At 44.1% G+C, this 20201-nt stretch overlaps 1 protein-coding gene across 1 annotated transcript in view; it reads right to left on the reverse strand.

The window, feature by feature from the left end:
• Positions 1 to 20201, reverse strand: part of SLC8B1 (solute carrier family 8 member B1) — a 37880-nt gene extending 17679 nt beyond the window's left edge. Inside the window, exons 1-5 of the mRNA XM_054996880.1 lie at positions 20123 to 20201; positions 18210 to 18607; positions 6878 to 7030; positions 3164 to 3216; positions 1103 to 1159 (exon numbers count right to left, since the gene is read on the reverse strand). Of these exons, the coding sequence (XP_054852855.1) occupies positions 1103 to 1159; positions 3164 to 3216; positions 6878 to 7030; positions 18210 to 18371 (425 nt within the window). The 5' untranslated portion in view covers positions 18372 to 18607; positions 20123 to 20201. The remainder of the gene's footprint in view (positions 1 to 1102; positions 1160 to 3163; positions 3217 to 6877; positions 7031 to 18209; positions 18608 to 20122) is intronic.

Consider the following 20201-nt stretch of genomic DNA (forward strand, 5'->3'; position numbering starts at 1 on the left):
CGAGTCCAGAACACTGAAAACACATAATAAAATACAATGACTCTGAGAATATGCAAAGTGCATTATGCCCAATACAAAGCGAGGCTGGGTCAACACATGTGTAGCAGACTGATGTGGTAAAAGATTGAGGTGATAGGTGGTACCATTTAGGACTACGGGGGGGGGGGGGGGTTGCAATACCATTTTTTAATGTTCTTCCACATTTTAAAAAATGCTTGTAAACAGAAAATTCATGGAAACATAAAGCCGGAAGTGACTCTAAGGGCCATCTAGTTCAATCCGTCCCCTGTACAAATGGTAGTGCTCAACACTGAACACTGCACTCCAAGTGAGGAGTACATTATGGGGATTCTACCCTAGCACTGACTGCGGTGCTGGTTTTCTATTTCTGGGATGTTTTTGGTGTAGAGGTTACTGTGTGAGACTAGGATCTGGGAGATACAGGTTCATGTCCCCACTCTGCCATACAAGCTTGACAGGCAACCTTGGACCAGTCTTTCAGCCTAACATAGTTCACAGAGTGGTTCTTGTGAAGAGAAAATGGTGGAAGGGAGAGTTGTAAGCTATATTAGGTCCCCATTAGAGAGAAATAAGGATCGTCATTCCCAGTGTGACAAGGAAGTGCTCCAGACAGCCTGTGAGCTGTGTGCATGGCAAGTCCTCCAAATGTGCGCGCCCTCCCAAACCTCCCCATTCCCCAGTTTGAGCTCTGGGGGACCTGGAAACCCTAGAGAGAAAAGCAGAATAGAAATGTCTGTATAAATGAAACAAAGAAATTAAAGTGGCATACTGCATTCGCTGGCCAGAATGCTACAATCTACTTTACTGCATACGTAGACTAAATCCTCAGCTCTTGCATATCTGGGATTCGAGGCTTATGCTTCCAGGTGGGCTTCTTACTTTACAAGCCCAAATGCCCAAAGACTCATGCCAACACATGTGCATGCAGGATCCCTGATCCTCAATAAAGGAGGAGCTGCTGAGACTGCACCTAACAATCTTAATTTTAGGTTACCTTGAAGGGTAGGCACTAGAGTGTAAAGGATCCCAAACCCTCCCTGCCAGGAGGACCAGACAGTAAATGAGTTCATAAAAGGATACTGCTACATTGTGGGCCAGCTTCAACTTGGTGGAAATCGCAGATAAATTAGGGCAGAAGCTGTAGAAAGAAAAGCAGGAGGTCTTCAATGCCTTGCTTTGTCATTCCTCCCTCCCCACACACATACACACCTCCTAAAGCCAATTCCACTCCCCTTCTTTCCTGAAGCCAGCTTCCTGGCCTCAGTTTTCTCTATCAGGATAGCCTTGCTTGAGAGTGACAAAGCAAATGACGGGGAGATGGCTATTACTTAAAAGCAAAATGCTTGGCACTATGATAGGCTGGATTGCATGCAGAGGGAAGATATGTATTTTGGAGGTCTTCAAGGCACAGTACGTGAGTGTACACCTTGGTCAGGGGACCTGTGTCCACAAAGGTGGAACCTACTACTTTCTCCATGGGTATGCCATTCACTTCTATAGGCGTAAATAAAGATGTGCACCCAGGAACATCACTGGGCTGGAACCAGGCTTGCCATCCCCCCACCCGGGGAGGGGGATCCTCTGGCTGCCCCCCAGTCCCGCTCACCTGGCTGGCAGGAAGTATGGGAATGGGGAGAAGTGTGTGCATGTGCTCCCCCTCCACAGAGGAATCCTGGTGCACTCTGAGTGAAAACTGCCCCTTTGGAGGCACTTTTCACTTTCAGCGCGCACGAGTTATGGCTCCTTCCTTTGTCCCATTGGAAAATGAGCGTGATGGAGGAAGGAGTTTCCCAACGGGCTGAAGGAAACCCCTGCTGTCCCCTGCTCCCAGCCTCCAGCACCGCCACTTGGGCCCCTGGGGACCCTGGCAACCCCAGATGGGATCCAAAGCAGCACTCTCTGTCCCTGGGGCAAGTTTTTGTAGCCCTCTCCCCTTGGCCTATGATGTCTTAGGCTCCATGACTCAGAGAGCTGCCTTGTGTTAGTGGTAGGGGTCCTGAGTTCAGTGTCTGGCATCTCTAGTTAAAAGCATCTCAGATGCTGGAAAGCTCTTGGAGAGCTGCTGCCAGTCAGCACAAACAACGAGGTAGATGAAGCAATGGTGAGACATGGTATAAGGCAGCTTCGTGTAAGTTACAAACGCACATACTCTATCCAACAGAATACAATGGAAGTCATTCTGAGCCTTCTCCAGTCTTCAGCGTGTCATTCTGGGTTATCTAAGAGGATGGCCATTCTGACCATGCCCTTCCTGGTTGGCTTCTTTTGGAAACTGTCCACATGGCCTTTTGGTCTTATCTGGAAATGCTGTGCCTATGTTCCTAAAGGGTAGGATCAGAGAAGGCCAAGGGGAAAGGAGTTGCTCTTTAGGGGCATGAGCCCATAGCCAATCACACAGTTAAGAAAACTTTTTGCCCTTGTGTTTTCCTTAAAAGGAGGTGTTGGTTTCTTCCAGTTCTCCCTGCAGCTCATTGAACCTACTCAGATTTTGCTCCTGGGGGCTCAGCAGACCCCTAAGAACAGCATAATAGGGGTCTGTAATGGGAGGGGAAGGAAAAATCAACAGAAGTCACCACCCACTCTTATGAAAACAGAAGTATCCTTAAGTTTTTGTAGCATGGTTGGATACAGGCCACGGAGTTGGGCTGGATTTATACAGGATATGTGGGTCAAGTATTTAAATATACTTACCATGCGCACTGGCCTATCTGTATACAACATCATCACACCAGTAGTGGACTTACAACAGTAATAGCATGTTTTAACTGTTTCTCATATTAAGAAAAACCCTCCCTGCACACCCAGAAAATTAGCTCAAGTCACCAAATGCTGGTGTGCTACTCTTTCACAGAAATGGGTCAGCACACATGATATGATTTACATTTATTTTATTTATAATGTTTATATCCTACCTTTCAGCCAAATCAAGACCTGAAAGTGCACTTAAAGTTGACCAAATACACATCAAACACACACGTGCAAACTTTATGGTACACATCTAGTAAAAAAAGCGTAACACCCTGAACAATCATATTTGCTGTTGGGAATATGGCTTCTCATCAGAATATAGGCAAGAAGAAACAATATGACTCTGAGAGCTACCTCCGAGTGCAGCACTGAGACCTCCAGAGCTATTACTTACAATTTCTCAGCTGTGACGCCAAGGATAACAAACAGGTAGAACAACCACAGAACCTGTAAGAGACCAAAGGCAAGTCAGAGCATCATCTGCTGGGGCATGATACTTCCCTCTCCCTGCAAGAAGTCCCATTCCACCTGGGCATCCTAAAGCCGACAATGAGCAAAATGGGCCATGCCGAGGCAAATCTATAGGTTCATTATGGGTGAACTGGGATAGCTTCCATCTCCAAGATAGATTCTGTCTTGGTGCACATCAAGTGAACAAAGGTGGAAGAGCAAAAACTACAAAACAGAATTGCCTCAAACAAAAAAAGCGAAGGTAGCCAAATTGCTGCACCACCCAGCTCACTGCTTCTGCCATCAACCAAGAAACACCATTAGTCAGACGCCATCACTTCCTCACCAGACAAGGCTGTTGCTCATCTGGGACAACAAGGGCCTGAGCCAATTCCCCTCAATGGGCTAATCTTGGGTTAAGCTGTCTTGTCATAGTCATCCCCCTGAACTACTCCTTTCCCCTAAGCAGGAAACAACGAGTGTTCCACACAGCCAGCAGGCAATGCTTAGAGTGCAATCCTAGCAGAGGTACAGTCTTCTAAATCCATTGAATTCAGTGGATGTGTGTCTTTGCAAACAAAAAAGATTTTTCTGCTCCTTTTGCAAAATATGCATGCTACTGCTGCTGTGTGATGCCACGCTAGCATCCTTCAGCTGATTCGGAGACCCCAGACAGGCACACCACAATTCCCTGCTGTATCTCTCCACCATCGTCAACCAGTTGGTCCCCTGATTGTTGAAAAAGAGTGTGATAGGAACAGTGATGCCCACAAAGAGTGTTTTGTTTAAGGATCCCTAGAGCTGTCATTGGCTGTGCATTACCCTGCCCCCACATATAGGAAAGGAAGAAAGGACTAGCAGTTTGTGGGAAGGGATAGCTTTGGCATATGTGAGGACAGAGGTGGAAGGAGGATGACCTTCTTGCAATGGATGCTAAACAGTTGCCCAGACTGTAGACTGCATTCCTTTTGTTACTTTTTAAACCAAAATTAGACATGGGTGCTCTTCTTTGAAAAGGGAAACACTCAGCAAAGAATGAAAAGAGGGGGAGAAAATATTAAAAAGACAGGCAGGACAATGCTGTGAAGGTAAAAGGTGCTTTTATCAAGCACTACAGGAGCACATCGCACATGTGCTATAAGCCCAATTCCTTACTATTTTTTTTCTTTTCCAAATCTCTTAAATGTTTCCTAAAAAGGGCTTCAGAAAGTGGGAACACATGAGAGACACTCATCACAAATGAGGTCACACAGGCACCACTCAATAGGTACCCCAAGATGCACACAGCCATGTAGCACATAGCATCCACTTTATTTAGCGATATGGAAGTGAAGATCAGCAAGGGTGTAATCAGGGCTTTTTTTCAGGGGGAACGGAGTTCCAGAACCTCTTGAAAATGGTCACATGGCTGGTGGCCCTGCCCCCTGATCTCCAGACAGAGGGGAGTTGAGAGGGCAATCTAAACTCCCCTCTGTTTGAAGATCAGGGGGCGGGGCCACCAGCCATGTGACCATTTTCTTCGAGGGCAACCCACTGAGTTCCACCACCTCTTTTCCCAGAAGAAAAGCCCTGGGTGTAATCGTGTTTTCCTCAGAATTGATGTGTGGCATTTTGAGTGGCGAGGCAACATGATACTCCCTACACCGCAAGTATGAGCTCTGCCTTGTGGATAGATACCAGAAATGCCTGCTAATATATATTATTGTCTAGCAACAACCAACAATGACCAAACTCCCCCAAAAGTCTAGAAAGGTAGGTCCATCAAAGGCTACTCCCGACCAAAGAGAAACTCCATATTTAGAGGCAGTAAAGCATCAAATATCACTGTTAGGAAGCAACATTAGAGGAAGACTGACCTTGGTTGGCCCCTACATGAAAGAGGATGTTGGGTTAATAAATCACTGGTCTGATGCAGCAAGGTTCCCCTTATGTTCTAAGACTGCACAGGCTTTGTATCACTAGTTATGCTTTAAAATTCATTCTTAAATAATCTCATTCTATAAAATATAATACACCCAGAGGAGAAAAGAATTCTAGTACAGTAAGAAAAACAACAACAGCATAACATTTAAAAGCACTTAGTTATTCAAAGCACTTTCAACATATTATCTTGCTACAACTCCTATAGCAGTCCCGTAAAGTAAGCAGTATTATTATTACGCAATTATAAATCTGAGCCTGGCTTGCCTTATGCCAACCAGAGGATTCATAGCAGAAGAAAGAGTTCTGAATCCGGGACCGCCGGATTCACAACTTAATCACTGCTACATTGTATAAACTCTCTTCCTATAAACAGGAAAATCTTGTTGGTGTTTAACGACTCAAATCTTGCTCTTCTATATATAATGTAGATACGCACACAGCCCATCATGTTTCTCGTTAATGTTTCTTCATTCTTGTGTTGTTATTGTTAGCATGCTTTTGCCTGCAATATCTCCACCTAACAATTTCCTTCCTACACTGATTTTATTATAATGATGTCACGCCGTACTCCTCAGTCACCAAAAAGCAAACACTTTCCCAGCACAAGGAAAAAATGAGTCATTACTCAGTGTGTTTGTTGAAAGTGAGACAGAAATTAATCTGTTCTGATTTTGTTTTTACTTTTAGTCAGAGATAAAATCAGAATTTTAGCTTTAGTCTTGATTTGACCTGCATAACCTGTCTGTCAGGTGAATTAATTACTTTTTTAAAAAATTGTTGTTATATGTATTATCCACCCTTACAATCAATAAAACATACATATACTCTGCCACATAATTCCTAGGGATTAGTAGATTCCAATATTGTATTGACAATTGCATCCATTCATTGGTATAAATTTTATGAAGCAATCTTCAGAAATGGAAAATGTTCCACAGAAAAACACAAGTACTAGAAATGTTTAAATCTCAGACAGAGATAGAACATTGCTTTATTAAGGTTTCTTAAGGTCATACTTTGACTAGCAGCAGCTCTCCCAGGTGTCAGGTAGAGATCTTTCTCATCACTTACTACCTGATCATTTTTAACTGGAGATGATAAGGAAATTAACCTGGAACTGTCATTATGAAAAGCAGATGCTCCATCACTGAGCCACGGCCCTGCTGTGGTGTTCCCCACCCCTTTAAATAGAGGATGCTTGTAGTCCAGATATAGATCAAGGAAAGGAGGCTTTAAGCTTTTCATAGTTTTACAATACAAATTGGCCTGCTACTAAAGAAAAAAAACTACTGAGATCTCCATGGTTAGAATTCCCAGAGCCATCATCTGTGGTTTGGCCTGAAAGCTTTGACAACTAAGGCCCAAAAGTTGACTTTTGACTCTCTGATCATCACTCTTTCACTCTCCGCCATCAGAGATTGCCTAACATATTCCAGACCCTGAAGCCAATAGGGTTGTCAGGTCCAGGTTGGGAAATTCCTGGAGATTTGGAGCGGGGGTGGAGCCTGGGGAGGGCAAAATTTGAGGAGTGGAGGGAACTTAGCTGGGTATAATGCCATAGAATCCACCTTCCAAGATAGCCATTTTTTCCCAGAGGAACTGATTCCTATTGCCTGGAGATCAGTTGTGATTCTGGGAGATCTCCAGCCACCACTTGGTGGCAACCCTAGTAACCACCAAAAAAGAACACTGAAGATATCCAGCCCACCTCTAACCCCACCATTTCAATCCTTACATAGAGGGTGATTGCGAGAGGTTGTAGATCTGCTGGGAAGACGCAAAAGACTCCGCTGAGGTAGCTGAGAAACCCGCCGTCCATCTGGCAATCTGGGTTGGTCTGAACGAAAGAGCAGCGTTTGGAGACGTTCTGCTGCCTCACCTCCCTGCACTAGAAGACAAAAGGAAAAATGCCAGAGACCAGAAACACCAACCAAGTGGGTCAACTGCCCACCTATTACAGAACAAAGATAGAGATGGCCAGGAAGCCCCCAGTAGAACCAACTCACTTTTTTTTGGCAAGCAATCACTCAAGTTGCTCTCTTTGGGAGATTTGTGAGTTTCTTGTTTTTTACTTGGTAATTTTATACTGTTTCAACTGCATCTGGCCACTGGTCATGTTCACAAGCTACTTTGAGCTAAAGAGGAAAGGTTAGATACATCTCTCTATATAAAGACAAGTGTCCTGATTGACTCATCAACATCCAGCCCAAACCCCTGAACCTAGAAATATGAAAATTGGGGAGAACATTCCTTTCATGATGTAAACACCCACTAAGAAGGGCTTTTAAGAAATCTGCCCCCTAAGGGGGTAAAAAGGGGTAAAATATGTTTTCCCAAAGGGCTACAGCTTCCCTGTGTGGCTGGCAAACTGCTGCCTGCTTGCACTTCTGCCTACTGCCAGCTCGACCACTCTTCTCTGATTTGGGCCAGCCTTTCAAGGTCATTTACATATGCTGGCTGATTGGGGCTCACATCATTCCACACCTCACCCCCACACACACAGCTGGAACACAGAGGTCATTTGCATATGCAGCCTGATTGGTCCTCACCCCCCACATTCTGAACAGTATGCAGTTGCTATTGGGAGTCACTGAATGTGTCCTAAGGTAAAATGCACCTCCTAGTCTTCCCCTAAAAATTCACTAGGGTTGCCAGTCTCCCTGTGGGGCCTGGCTTTTCTTTGTGGCTGGCAGGCTCCTGCCTGCTTGTACCGCCCTCTCTCTGATTGGCCAGCTGTGGAACTTTGTGTTCTGAGGTAAACATCAGGTAAGGGAAACCGCAGACAGTTGAAGAAAGACAGTACAAGACTCCTGAATAGGGATAAGATGCTTTGCTTTATTCAAACACCTTTGGGTACTATGCTATTATACTACACAACCAACTAAAAAACACACACACACACAAACCAGAAACTGTTACATACCCATAAGTATTATAACTGGTTTTAAAGTATTTAAATACTGTAGTGAAGCATGGGTATCAAGCTAGTTTTAAATAAACAAACAAACAAACAAATAAATAGTAAAGCCTTCAGATTTTTCCTTGTGCCCTACCACAAGAACAGATGCAGAGGGCTTCAGGTTAAGCAGTATTCCGGTACAGAGAAAAGATTGTTAAACCCTTTTCCTTCCAGCCATTTGTCTCCTCATAGCTACTTTTCTTCTCAAAATTTAAAAGGTCGCACACACTCATTTTGAAACCTCTTTAGTGCCTTCTGATTTATTTGATAATAAAATGCCCTTATGGAAAAGAATAGCAGAAGTACATAAAAATGCATTTCTACCCCAACATAAAAAGGTTTATCTAGGGTTGCCAGCTTGTAAACTAGTCTTCTAGTTGTCTCTTTAATATCAGTTTTGATCTGCAGCAACTATCAGGATGCCACATCATGAAATGTTTCAGCTGTGGATTTCTGCACATTAAACCTCTACTAAAGAGACATTTTTTCTCCTGGCCAGTTGGCAAACCTAGCTGCATCCCTAAATAGCAAACATGTGATCGGTCACAGAAAGTCATGTGACAGGAAGTAGAGCCACCCAAATTATACCTTATTCTGCAATGTAAACCTGAGACCCAGCTGGTGGGTGGCCAGAGTGAGTGGAATTAAGAGAGAGGCTCCACAGACAGCGGAGATTTCTCTGAACTTGTTTGTGTTAAAAATGGGTCCTTTGTACTGCTGAGGGACTCACCTTGCCGTCATGCTAATTCTCTTAGTGTGGGTGCCGAGGAAAGCAGGAGGCATGCAGCCCTTGCACTTTATGCGTGCATGTCAGCAGCAGGTTCTTCTAAGACCCAGAAAAAAAGTTGTGGCTTTAGGTCTCACAGCCCAGCAGGTGATGCTGCGTGACACATCTGAGGGTCCCAGACCATAGGTTGAAGACCATTGATCTAATCATGGGAGATCTCAGCCATTTAGAGCTTTGTAGGCAGGGCCCTAGAAATCCTCTCACCAAAAGTGAGTATACCTCTGACAAATAAAATACATGATGGCACAGAGCTCTTTCCCAAGTTCTCAGCGAGTGGAAGAGAAGGTTAAAAAGCACATCTTTCTCACTGCATGGAGACGAATTTCTTGTCTTCTCCAAACTCCAGCATATTTTAGAGAAGATCCTGCCTCTCTTTCCAGCCTTCTGCAATCGATGGCAACTGCAAGCGGTTCTCTATTTGCAGGTTATAATCAGAACCTTGAATTTTGCCCAGGACAGGACAGCGGAGTGCAGGCATTGTGGGCTTCCAGCAGACTCTCCCCATTGTGAGGCGAGCTGCTACATTCTGCACCAACGGAAGCTTCTGAACAATCTTCAAGGACAGTCCCCAGTAGGACAATAGGATATGTTATAGCAGCCTAGCTCCACATTGACAGAGGCATGAAGGATAGTCAGCAGGCTGTTATCAGGCTGAAAATGAGGTGCTTTAAGGTTTTTTTAAAAAATTATATTTCTGCCACTGCAAAAGAAGGTTACTAGCTAACCAGCAATCCCATTCAGAGAGGACAGAGTAGGGGCTGGGAAAACCTGTTTTCAAATCTTCACTCAGCCACGCAGCTTCCAGGGGGACCTTGAGTCATCCACTATTTCCTGCCTCTCAGGGCTGTTGAAGGTGAAAGAGACGGATCAAACAAATACCATGTATGATTTGCTGCACTTCTTAAAGAAATGGAGAAAAGGTGACCACAAATAATGGGCTGGTTGAGAGAACACACTGAAGGCATTCACCCTAGCTCTCATTAAATGCCATCTTAATGTTTGAGAAGAGGCTAAGAATGAGCTATGATCCATGGCTAAGAATGAGCTATGATCCAGAAGGATCCCTGGTTCTGATGTCACTTCTGCCACAAACTCATTAGGGGATTGTTGGCTGTTGTTCACTCTCAGTGATAATACTGGCCTACTTTGCAGGCTTGGTGTACTGCTGCTAATAAGACAGTGCACATAAAGCACTGTGAATATGGACAGTACTACATAAAAGCTTACTACTAGCAGACTATAAGAGCTCTTCACTATCACTCCCATCAGCAGCATCAACTGTGGACAAGCAAGTTACAGCTGCAGCATTCACACAACTTCAAGCAGAAACTTGCTCAGTTTAGCAGCTTCACACGCATGTCCTGCAGCAAACATGCAAAGTGGAACGAATAGTCATGCACCCATGAAGCACCGTAGCACATGTCCCCCTCCCCGAAGTGTGTGTGAAAATGCACTTGAAAATACAGGTTTCTTCTTCACACTTTGTTCACTGCATGGAATGCCAGTGCCTCTGCAGCAAGCATGACATTGAAAGCAGGAAAATGTGGAGAGAGGAGAGGCAGGCAAGAGAGACGTTACCCTCAGTGTCAAGGAGGAAGGGTCCGAATTAATCCAGATCTGTGCCCTGCAGAAGTCATAACCCAAAATAAGGGTGGATGAAATGGTGAGGATATCTGTCACAATCCTATCTTTCCTCCAAGGAGCTATGGATGCAGACATGGTTTTCTCCACCTCTTCAGTTTTATCATCACAACAACCTTGTGAGGTAGGTTAGGGAGCGAGAGAGAAGGGAGGGGACTCAAAGTCAATAAAATGGAGAAAAGGAGAATGTTGTACATCACTGTGGGTCCCCACTGGGAGGAAAGGGGTGTATAGATAAAGTAAATAAATAAATGTCAACCATAGAGTTTGATGGCTGAATAGGGATTAGAACTCTTCCCCCTAGTCCAAGCCTGACACTAACCATTGCTCAGCATTGCCTCATCATACGTTGGCTGTGCACTGGACAGCTTCTCCTTCCCTACTGAAATAACTGGGTGTGTCATTCATCAGCAGTTTGCTAAGCAAGCTGACTTTCTGAAACATTCTTGGGTTGATACCAGCCACACCCACTACTTCTGCAGTGAGGCCAAAGCATTTCAGCTGTTCAGAAATAAGCCCACTTGAAATAATAGTAAACTGGAAAAGGCAAGGTAATAATAGAAAAGACTTGGAAAATTTAGTGAATCCTGAAAGGATTTTTACAAACTTGAAGGAAATCCTGTAATCGGGGCTTTTTTTCAGCAGGAATGCGGTGGAACGCAGTTCCAGCACCATTTAAAAATGGTCACATGGCTGGTGGCCCCGCCTCCATATCTCCAGACAGAGGGGAGTTTAGATTGCCCTCCGTGCCAGCACGGAGGGCAATCTAAACTCCCCTCTGTCTGGAGATCAGGGGGCGGGGCCACCAGCCATATGACCATTTTCTCCAAGGGCAACCCACTTAGTTCCACAACCTCTTTTCCCAGAAAAAAGCCCTGCCTGTAATCAAAGACTTCTAATCTCCTCTAAAATTTATATAGCATTTTTATCCTGCCAGTCCTCCAAGGAGTGCCATACATGGTGCCCCCCCCCCACACACACCACAGCTCTGTTAAGTAGATTAGGGAAATAACTGGCCCACATTCACCCAGCAAGGCTCCTAACAGAGTAGGTATTTGAACCAAAATTTCTTCAGTCTTGCTGCAAATTTAAAACTAGACCAGCACATTGGCTCTCATTCCAAGAAGCCAAGACAGGAAGCAGACTGGTTCAGGAGATCTCCAAGAAACTTATCCAGGTTCCAACTTTACCTCTGCCATACACTCACCAGGTGACCTTAGGGACAATTTAGACACAACTTAATACAGGTCCATTTCTGGTCCAACCCCAATTCCCTATACAGCAGGAGCAGGTTGGGCTTGATTAAAATCACAGCATGGAAAAGGGAAATAGAATCTTTCCCCCATGCTTTCTTTCCACCAACATCACTTCTTACTAATTGGTTTTCTCCGGGTGGGTTGTTTTAAACCAGTTTTTGGAGTGGAGGTTCATGGATTCAGTCCCCCTTCCATGTTATCTTCTAAATCTCCCAATCCTCCATAAGTATATGCCAGTTTGGAATCAAACAGCAGTTGTAGCTAGCTGCACGTGAGCCTAAAGTTTGTTCCCAGTTCCTAATTTGCCAGCCCAACCACAAATATGATGAAATTCAAACACTTCCATATCCCAAATAAGCTCTGACAAATCATACAACCCCAGAGACTGGGAACTCTACTCTTTGTTGTTCCTCAGTCCAGAGCCTGGTTTTAGTGCTGTGCTTCAAAGTGTAGGGGTCCCTAGGAAGGAAATGAAAAACTCTCAGGCATCTGCTCCCCAAAATAAACACTGGACCACCTTGAATCACCACTTCCCCAGACTCTGGGGAATGTTCCCTGCAAGGTGACATACACAATATGTATTACCAGGTTTGCAAATAAGGAAGTGTGCATGTGTTAAGTGCTATTAAGTCACTTCCGAATTATGGCAACCCTATGAATGAAAAACCTCCAAAATGTCTTATCATTAACAGACTTTCTCAGATCTTGCAAAATGGAGGATGTGGCTTCCTTTATTAAGACAAGCCATCTCATTTGGGGTCTTCCTCTAGGAACTGCAAATAAAGAACCGGGAACCAACTTTCGTCTCATTTGTGATGCCTGCCTAAGGCTGGCATGCTCATCAACTGATTGGGGCAAATATTCATTAATATTCCTTGAAACCAAGAATGCTCCTGTTTAGGTGGCAGCTTCTCTTTTTATTTAATGATAATGTCGTTCATGAGTAAGGGCAGGCGTGAAAACTGCTTACCTCCTAGCCTTGTAGCAGGCAGGAGCAGACTAACCACTGCCGCAAAATCTGGGCAGGTGGGTGAAGAGCAGGAAAGGGAAATCTGAGAATATAGGGACTGCCAAGAGGACAGAAAAGAAATAATGTAGGAAGGGGGATAAAAGGGAACGTGAGATGCTCCCCAGAGTCCTTGCAGGTCCCCCAGTATGCAACTGGACCCAGCCCAGTTGCTGGCCCTTTTCCCCTGGGGAAAAGCTGTCGGGGGAAGAGGGAAAGCTGAAGACTGGGGGGCAGTTAAAGGTGGATGCGAAGAAGAGAAGAAAGCAGGAGAAGAGTAGATCTTATGGGGGGCCTTCAGGAAAGGGAAGGAGGAAATTTTGAGGGAATGGAAAATGAGATGTCTTTGCAGGTCCCCTGCTTGTATTCTATACTGTTTCAAGCGTGGGAGGCTTAGTCTTGCAATTTGGTTTCATTGCATTGTTAATGTGTAATACTGTCCTTATTACATAGTTTTTAGTTGAGTAATCCATCTTAAGTCTCATTGAGAAACATGGGTGATAAATGAAAAAATAAATAAAACTTTAGATGACACAGTAAAGAGTCAATGAGTAAGAGTCAATGAGCCAGTATGCGTGTTAGGGGAGGGGACACTATATGCACAGTTCCCCCCCTTATGATCTTCCTCCCTCTTTTCATTGCTTATATTCAGATATTTCCCAAATAATCAGAGAGCTGGCTCAAAAAAATCACCCCTAAAGGGGGGAGGGTTTACCTTTGACTACCAAAAGCTAGAGTCGTGGAACCTGCATGGACAAAAGCTGCTGTAAGGAGGAGAATTAGATGAGACGGACAGGAAAAAAATGGCTGCATCTAATCTAGAGACTGCCACAACGAACCAAATCCAAATGTGATGCAATGCCAAAGGTTCTCATATTGGCCTCCTGCCCTAAGCGCAGGCATCTCCAAACAGGAAGTGCTGGCTTGCCACCTCCTTAGAACAACTGCTTTTGAAAACTATTTTACTTTATTTCTTTTGACATCTTTTTTAAAATGCTGACACTTCACTGGTCTGGGTGTTCCAACATGAAAGCCAAAGAAACTGTTCAATAAATCACATTTATAGAAGCCTCACCTAATATTTAACGATTTTTTTCAGGTTAATTTCGTCATTTCATGGTAACAGCAAAATGATTTGTTTTTGCAAGCAGTGTATCAAACATGTTCATCATTAAAGTATCTTTTTAATACAGTAAATTCTTCAAAACTACTAGATAGATATTTGCCTAGCCAATTAACCAAATTTCTGAACAACTGAATAGCTACCGTTAGGTGGGCCAGTATGGTTATTCTTTGCCTCTCTGTTCCACCTGTAATATGGGTATAATAACAGTATACTACCTTAGAGGAATACAGAAACGATTACAGTACAGAAACTAGGGCTTGTGATGGGGCCAATAGTAAGATGTTTTGGCAGCCCTGCTCTACTACACTCCCCTTTCTCCACTTCTGACACTATGTAATATTTCTGGGTTTATTGACTTCCAGAATGAGGAAAGACTTGAAATAAGATTAAACATATGAAGAGCAAATGGCAGTGCAATCCTAAACAGGGTTATGTACTTCTACGTCCACTGACTTCAATGGACCGAGACTAGAGTAACTCTGCAGAGGATAGTACTATAAAAACATCTTGTTCAGCAATTTCTAAGCCTGACTCTAGAACAAAATAAGGTCATCTGTTCTAAGGGCTAATCTAGAGATTACCAATTCCTTCGCATATAAAGGAATCTCTCTAAATTGTACATTCTGCCACTACAATAGCAATGTACTTACTCAAAGGGACAGAAAGGTTTACAATATACAAAGCAGGCTTTGTGATGGAGCCACTAGAAAGATGGTTTTTTAGATATTCTCGTCTGAATCCCCTGAAATAATCTATGACTGTATTTTTTCTCTCTGACGCTTTTAATACCAGGAAATGCTAGTAAGTTTGTCTACTGGAAGCACTCAGCTATATCCTTGAGATGTTTGCTTTAGATGCTGGATCCTAAAAGAGGCTCTTGGGTCTAGCTGCCTTTTATGAGTGTGATGGAAAACATCCAGCTATATTCTTGATAAGTTTACTTCCGTAGTTGATTTGTGGGAGACTCTTGGATTGGGGTATCTCCAATGATACTTGGCAGTGGAGAATGCCATCAAGTCATAACCAACTTATGGTGACCCCTGGTATGATTTTCATGGCAAGAGACTAACAGTGGTGGTTTGCAATTGCCTGTCTCTGCAACCCTGGTCTTCCTTGGTGGTCTCCCATCTAATTACCAACCAAAGCTGACTCTACTTAGTTTCCAAGATCTGACGAGACAGGGCTTGCCTGAGCTATCCAGGTCAGGCTCCAGTGGTACTTAAATGATCCTTAAAGAAATTTAATCTATTGAAAAGAAACTATTTGTAAACATTTTTAAGATAATCCTCTTTCAACGCAAAATAATATCCAAGTTCATGGCAAGGTTTATTACATTCATATTATAATCGTGTTTTTTCAATGTATGTATCTAGCATATAGAATTACTATTTGATTATCTTAAATCCTTGATTCATGGCTTAATCTTACTAATGATAATACATCAGTGAAATATCAAGTAATTTTTGCACTCATTATATGCTATTTATGAAATTTCTGGGGTCTTTTTTTCCCTGGTTCAAACATTAAATCCAGTGACCACAATGGCTCATAGCCTAGTGCATGGTTCTGTGACAGTCTACGGTGAATCAGCAAAAGGAATTCAGGAGAACATGGCCCAGAGGAGGGAAACAAAGCAGGGCAGGTAGAGGTAATAAACACACCCGCAAGAATCGACACCATAGGGATTATTTTGGCACTGTACAGACTTAACCAATTGATGGCCAAACTACAGGTGATCCTGCGATCGCTCTCTTAAGCAGTTTTCATTGACTAAAAACCTAAGATATAAATGTAAATATTTCATCTCAGCAAAAGAATATCTGCCGAGAGTGGCTATGATGCTTATCAGGTGTAGCAGGGGTAAGATGGTTGGTCCCTTCCACTGCCATTTTCTCAAACTCAAACCTCTCCCCCCACAGCTACCACTTGTACTTCTCCGCTCCTGCCCCAGGGCAAATGGCAACAGCAGGCAGCTGTTTGAATTTTGGAAAAAAACCTGTTGGGGAAGAGATAAGCTGATGCTGCTCAGACCCAAACTCCGCTCCCCACAAGCACCTGGTTACCAGTTTAAAATGCTTGGGAGATCCTATCATAGGTCACCTGGTGCCTCAGCTACTTTGACCTGTGGCATGAGCCTTGATGGATTGGAACACTCACAGCTGATCTTACATTCTTCCAACGACTGTTGTCACCAGTTACTGCTGCAGCAAAAGATCACCAGGCTGATCTTGAATAAATTTACAGAGAAATGTCACAGATTGTAACCTTTGCATTTCATGGTGCTTGGGTCCCACTGCTCCCCCGCACACTGCCTCCCGCACAGACCTGGGCATAATCAGCAGAGAACTATTTGATGAATCAGCTCGAGCTCACAAAAGATTCTGCCACAACATATTAACACTGATGGCTGAACTCCTCAGTAAGGAGCAGATTCAGAGCTTGGGGGACCATGTGATATCTGTGCTTAGAGTTGGAGGTGCAGGTTACTCCTGAGGCACATGATGTCTTTTGCCAATGTGTCAGTCGTGGCTGTTCCTTGAGAAGCAAGACCTGGCCACAGCTACCCACACTCTGATCACATCTAGACTAGACTTCTGCAATGGGCCGTGTCTTTGAAGTCTATTCAGAAGCTTCAGTTATCACACAAAGTCTCTCTTCAATTGCAGGATTTATATTGGGCTGCCTATTTGTTTCTGAGCACACATTAAACAGCGCTTTAAAGGCTTACATGAATTGATGCCTGAAGAATTGAAAACCTGTATTTTAGCCTGCCCATTAATTGAATCTTTGGCAAAGGCACTCATATTCATGTCTCCACCCTTGGAGATACAGTGGGAGATAATGAGGGCCAGGGCCTTTTCTGTAGTGGCCCTCATTTTTGGAATTCCCTTCCAAAACCTCTTCACTTGGTGCCTCGTCTTTCAAATATTCAGATTTTTTTAAAAACCCTCCCTGCTTGCTTGAGCTTTTTCCTAAGCTTGTTTGAGAAGCTGCTTTTGCTTGGATCGTGTTGTTAGGAGAGAAAGCAGCATGGTATAGTCTGATCTCATCAGATCTCAGCTAAGTAGGGTCAACTCCAGTCAGTACTTAGATGGGAGAGTACCAAGGACGGTTGGGGGTGCTCTGCAGCGAGACAGCACTGGCAAATCACCTCTTCTCCTCACTGGCCTTGAAAGCCCCTTGGTAGGGTCGCCATCAGTTAGTTGCAAATTGACAGCACACATCATGTGGTTGAAAATAAGCATCAAAACTCTGTCAACCTGCGTCTTAAAAAAATCCCACCCATCTCTAAAAGAGATCATCATACAACTTCATCATATTAAAGCTTGTCGGTAAGGAACAGGCATCTAAACACACTGCTCTAACAGATTAAACTCTTAAAAATCTCAATAGGCAAACCTAAAACCAGGCCCCAAAGAGCATAGAACATACGTTTTAATACAACAAATAATAAATCTCAAATATTAAGACTAGATCTCTTTGAAAGTATTTGTGTGGGAAGGAGTTTGGAAAGAGTTGCAAACTATAAGTTTGTGGGCCTAGGATCTAGTTTTAGCCTCAAATGATAATAAAGGACCCATTTAACAGTTTCAAGGGGGAGGGTTATCAATTTTTCTGTTTCGTCTGTTCTGCAAACTAACATCAGTTTTATAGCAATTTAATATTCATAGGCTTGGCTTCAACAGAGGATTTCCAGAGATGAAAGGGAGGCAATATTTGCTGATTTCCCCCCTTCAGGAGAAGAATTTTTAACTACCTGTCAGCAATTCGGGGACCATTTTGGACTGCAGGAAGAAGTGGGAGGCAAGAAAGTCAAACTTTGATGACAGAAATTCCTTCCATCCATGGAAATTACCGGTGGATCTGAGACATGGTCTCCCCCCACCCTCACCTTGGAATCCTTGGAATTATAATTTGGTGAAGATGGTGAGAATTCTTTAGCTCTTTATCTGACAAAGCTACAGTTCCAGAAATCCCTGGAAAGAAGGAAGATTTGATAAACTGGTCTAAGTCTGTAGCACAGGTATGCCCTAGAAGAACCAGTGATCAGTCAAAGACTAAATGCTCACTTTTAAACAAATTATCCTTGAATAACAAACTTGGGGTATAGACATGGGATGAAGGTGCATGAATTTTACTGAAGATAAACGAGTTTGGGTCTCTCCAGTGCCTGGATGGGAGATTTCCTTGGAACCCCATATGCACCATCTTGAGTTTGATGATGGAAGGCAGACAGGATATAAAATACAATAAACTGTCATTATAGAACAATCCCTGAATCCATTACTCACATCCACACTGCGGCCAGAGCCCTGGGTCCTGTTGGGCTGCTCCCAGATTTCCAAGTGGAGTGGGGCTGGCATCATGGCATTCCATGGCCCAATGAAGGCTCCAACAGCATTGACCTCCCCAACCAGCATCCAGGTCACACCAAAGACCCAGAAAGTCCACATAACACTCGGCCAAAGAGTCCCTGCAAGCCCAAAGAGGCCAGACCCTTAGACCATCTGCTTGTCACGGCATTGCCTATCTGGAGGTAAAGATATGGGGGGAGGGGAAGAAGCCCCTTGCATGAAACCACTAGGAAGTTTCGCAAATTTCAGCCGTTGGTGGAAATAGAGAAGTGGTCTCCCTCCTGAAGAAAGGTGGAGAATTCTTTGCGATGGCTTCTTCCGCAAGGAGGTTTAACCTGCAAAGGAGCAAATGGGGAAAGTAGAGATGGAAGACCTGAATTGGCAGATTAAATAGCTTAGTAATTAATTAGGAGGGTCCCAACTACAGTCAGTAAGGGCCAGTTTTAAATTTGGTGAAACAAAGAAGTGAAGATCATGCTTATTTTATTACTGAGGTGATTCTGAACCTACTGTGCTCTTCTAATAGTTACAAAAGGGTTTCTCTGATTAAATTAGGAGTTACCTTTTATTTCCTTTAACAACTTAAAAGGAAACCCAAAAATTTATTTAAAAAGTAACAAATTTACAGTGTCACCCTATGCTGAGTTACTCCAGCCTAGGTCAACTGATACTCTGATTGTAAACCAAAAGGAGATTGTCATCTAAATAAACTTAATCCTTTTTTGACAGCCGTAGTGTGGGAAAATGAGCTGAATACCAGAAACTCAGGATTTGGCAAATTTTTTTAGTTAATGAGAGCAAAAGTCCAAGAGCAAAAGTCCTGGCAAAGCAAAAGTCTGAGAACTTGAGAGGGTGTTATCACAGCAATGCATTCCCCAGTACTGTAGGTTCAGTTAAGACTCCAGTATTTTAGGTTCAGGAAAGGCACAACTTTGCCTCCCACAACACACAATTAATGTATGAAAATTGCTACCACAAGAGGTAGCAAGGGCTGTTCAGGTAGTTTTTATAAGGAGAATTAGACATGTTCACACAGGACAGATCTGTGAACAGTGATTAGCAACTATAATTAAATGGAACCTTCACACACAGGGGCAGTGTACCTTTGAAGCTAGGGGTGGGGAGGGCGGGGAGAACAAAAGAGGATGAGAATCACTAGGATGGCCTGGCCGGAGCTTCCCAGAGTCATTTGATTGTCTGCTGTTTGAAACAGGATACTGGACTAAGCAGGTCTTTGTCCAACCCAGCAAAGACTCCATATCCTCTACACTTTCAGATGTTTTCCTTTATTATCTCCCTGCATACAAATCTCTCAAATACATGCATGAATACCAACAGGCATTAGCAGAACCTCCTCGACAGAGGCAGTATACCTTTGACCGCAAGAGGCAAACAAGGGAAGCTCCCATGCCCTGCCGTAACCTTCCGGAGGCATCTGGTTTCGAAGGAAACGGGATGCTGCTGGCCCCTTTATTCCGATCCAGACAAAGCAATTCCTCTGCCCTTATTCACTGCCTCGGTAGGCCAAACGCCGTCCTGCAATGCTGTTACCCGACAATAGCAGGAGACACTGCCCTGGCTCGATCTCCTGCCAAGAAGGGGCGAAGAGCTTCCCCCCCGCCCCGGCTTCCAGCATTGCCACTCAGGGTGACTGTGGGGCGCCGCTGTCCCCCACCCAGCCCAGTGGCGCACGGAGGCACCGCCTCGTGGAACTGTCTCTCCACCCCGGCTCGAACACGCGAGGAGCTGCCTGCGATCCTGGACTGAACTCCAGGTGGGTGGACGATCGGCTGGAACTCCTACCCAGCCACGACCCGCAGCCCCCTCCCGAGCCGTAGGCCATCCCGCACCTGTGCGCTCCTCAAGCCACTCGCCCGCAGCATAAACAACTCCCAACCCAGCTCGCCTGATCTGCTCCCTCCAGCCGGT

Source organism: Eublepharis macularius, chromosome 13 (assembly GCF_028583425.1).
Source record: "Eublepharis macularius isolate TG4126 chromosome 13, MPM_Emac_v1.0, whole genome shotgun sequence".
Lineage (NCBI taxonomy): Eukaryota > Metazoa > Chordata > Lepidosauria > Squamata > Eublepharidae > Eublepharis > Eublepharis macularius.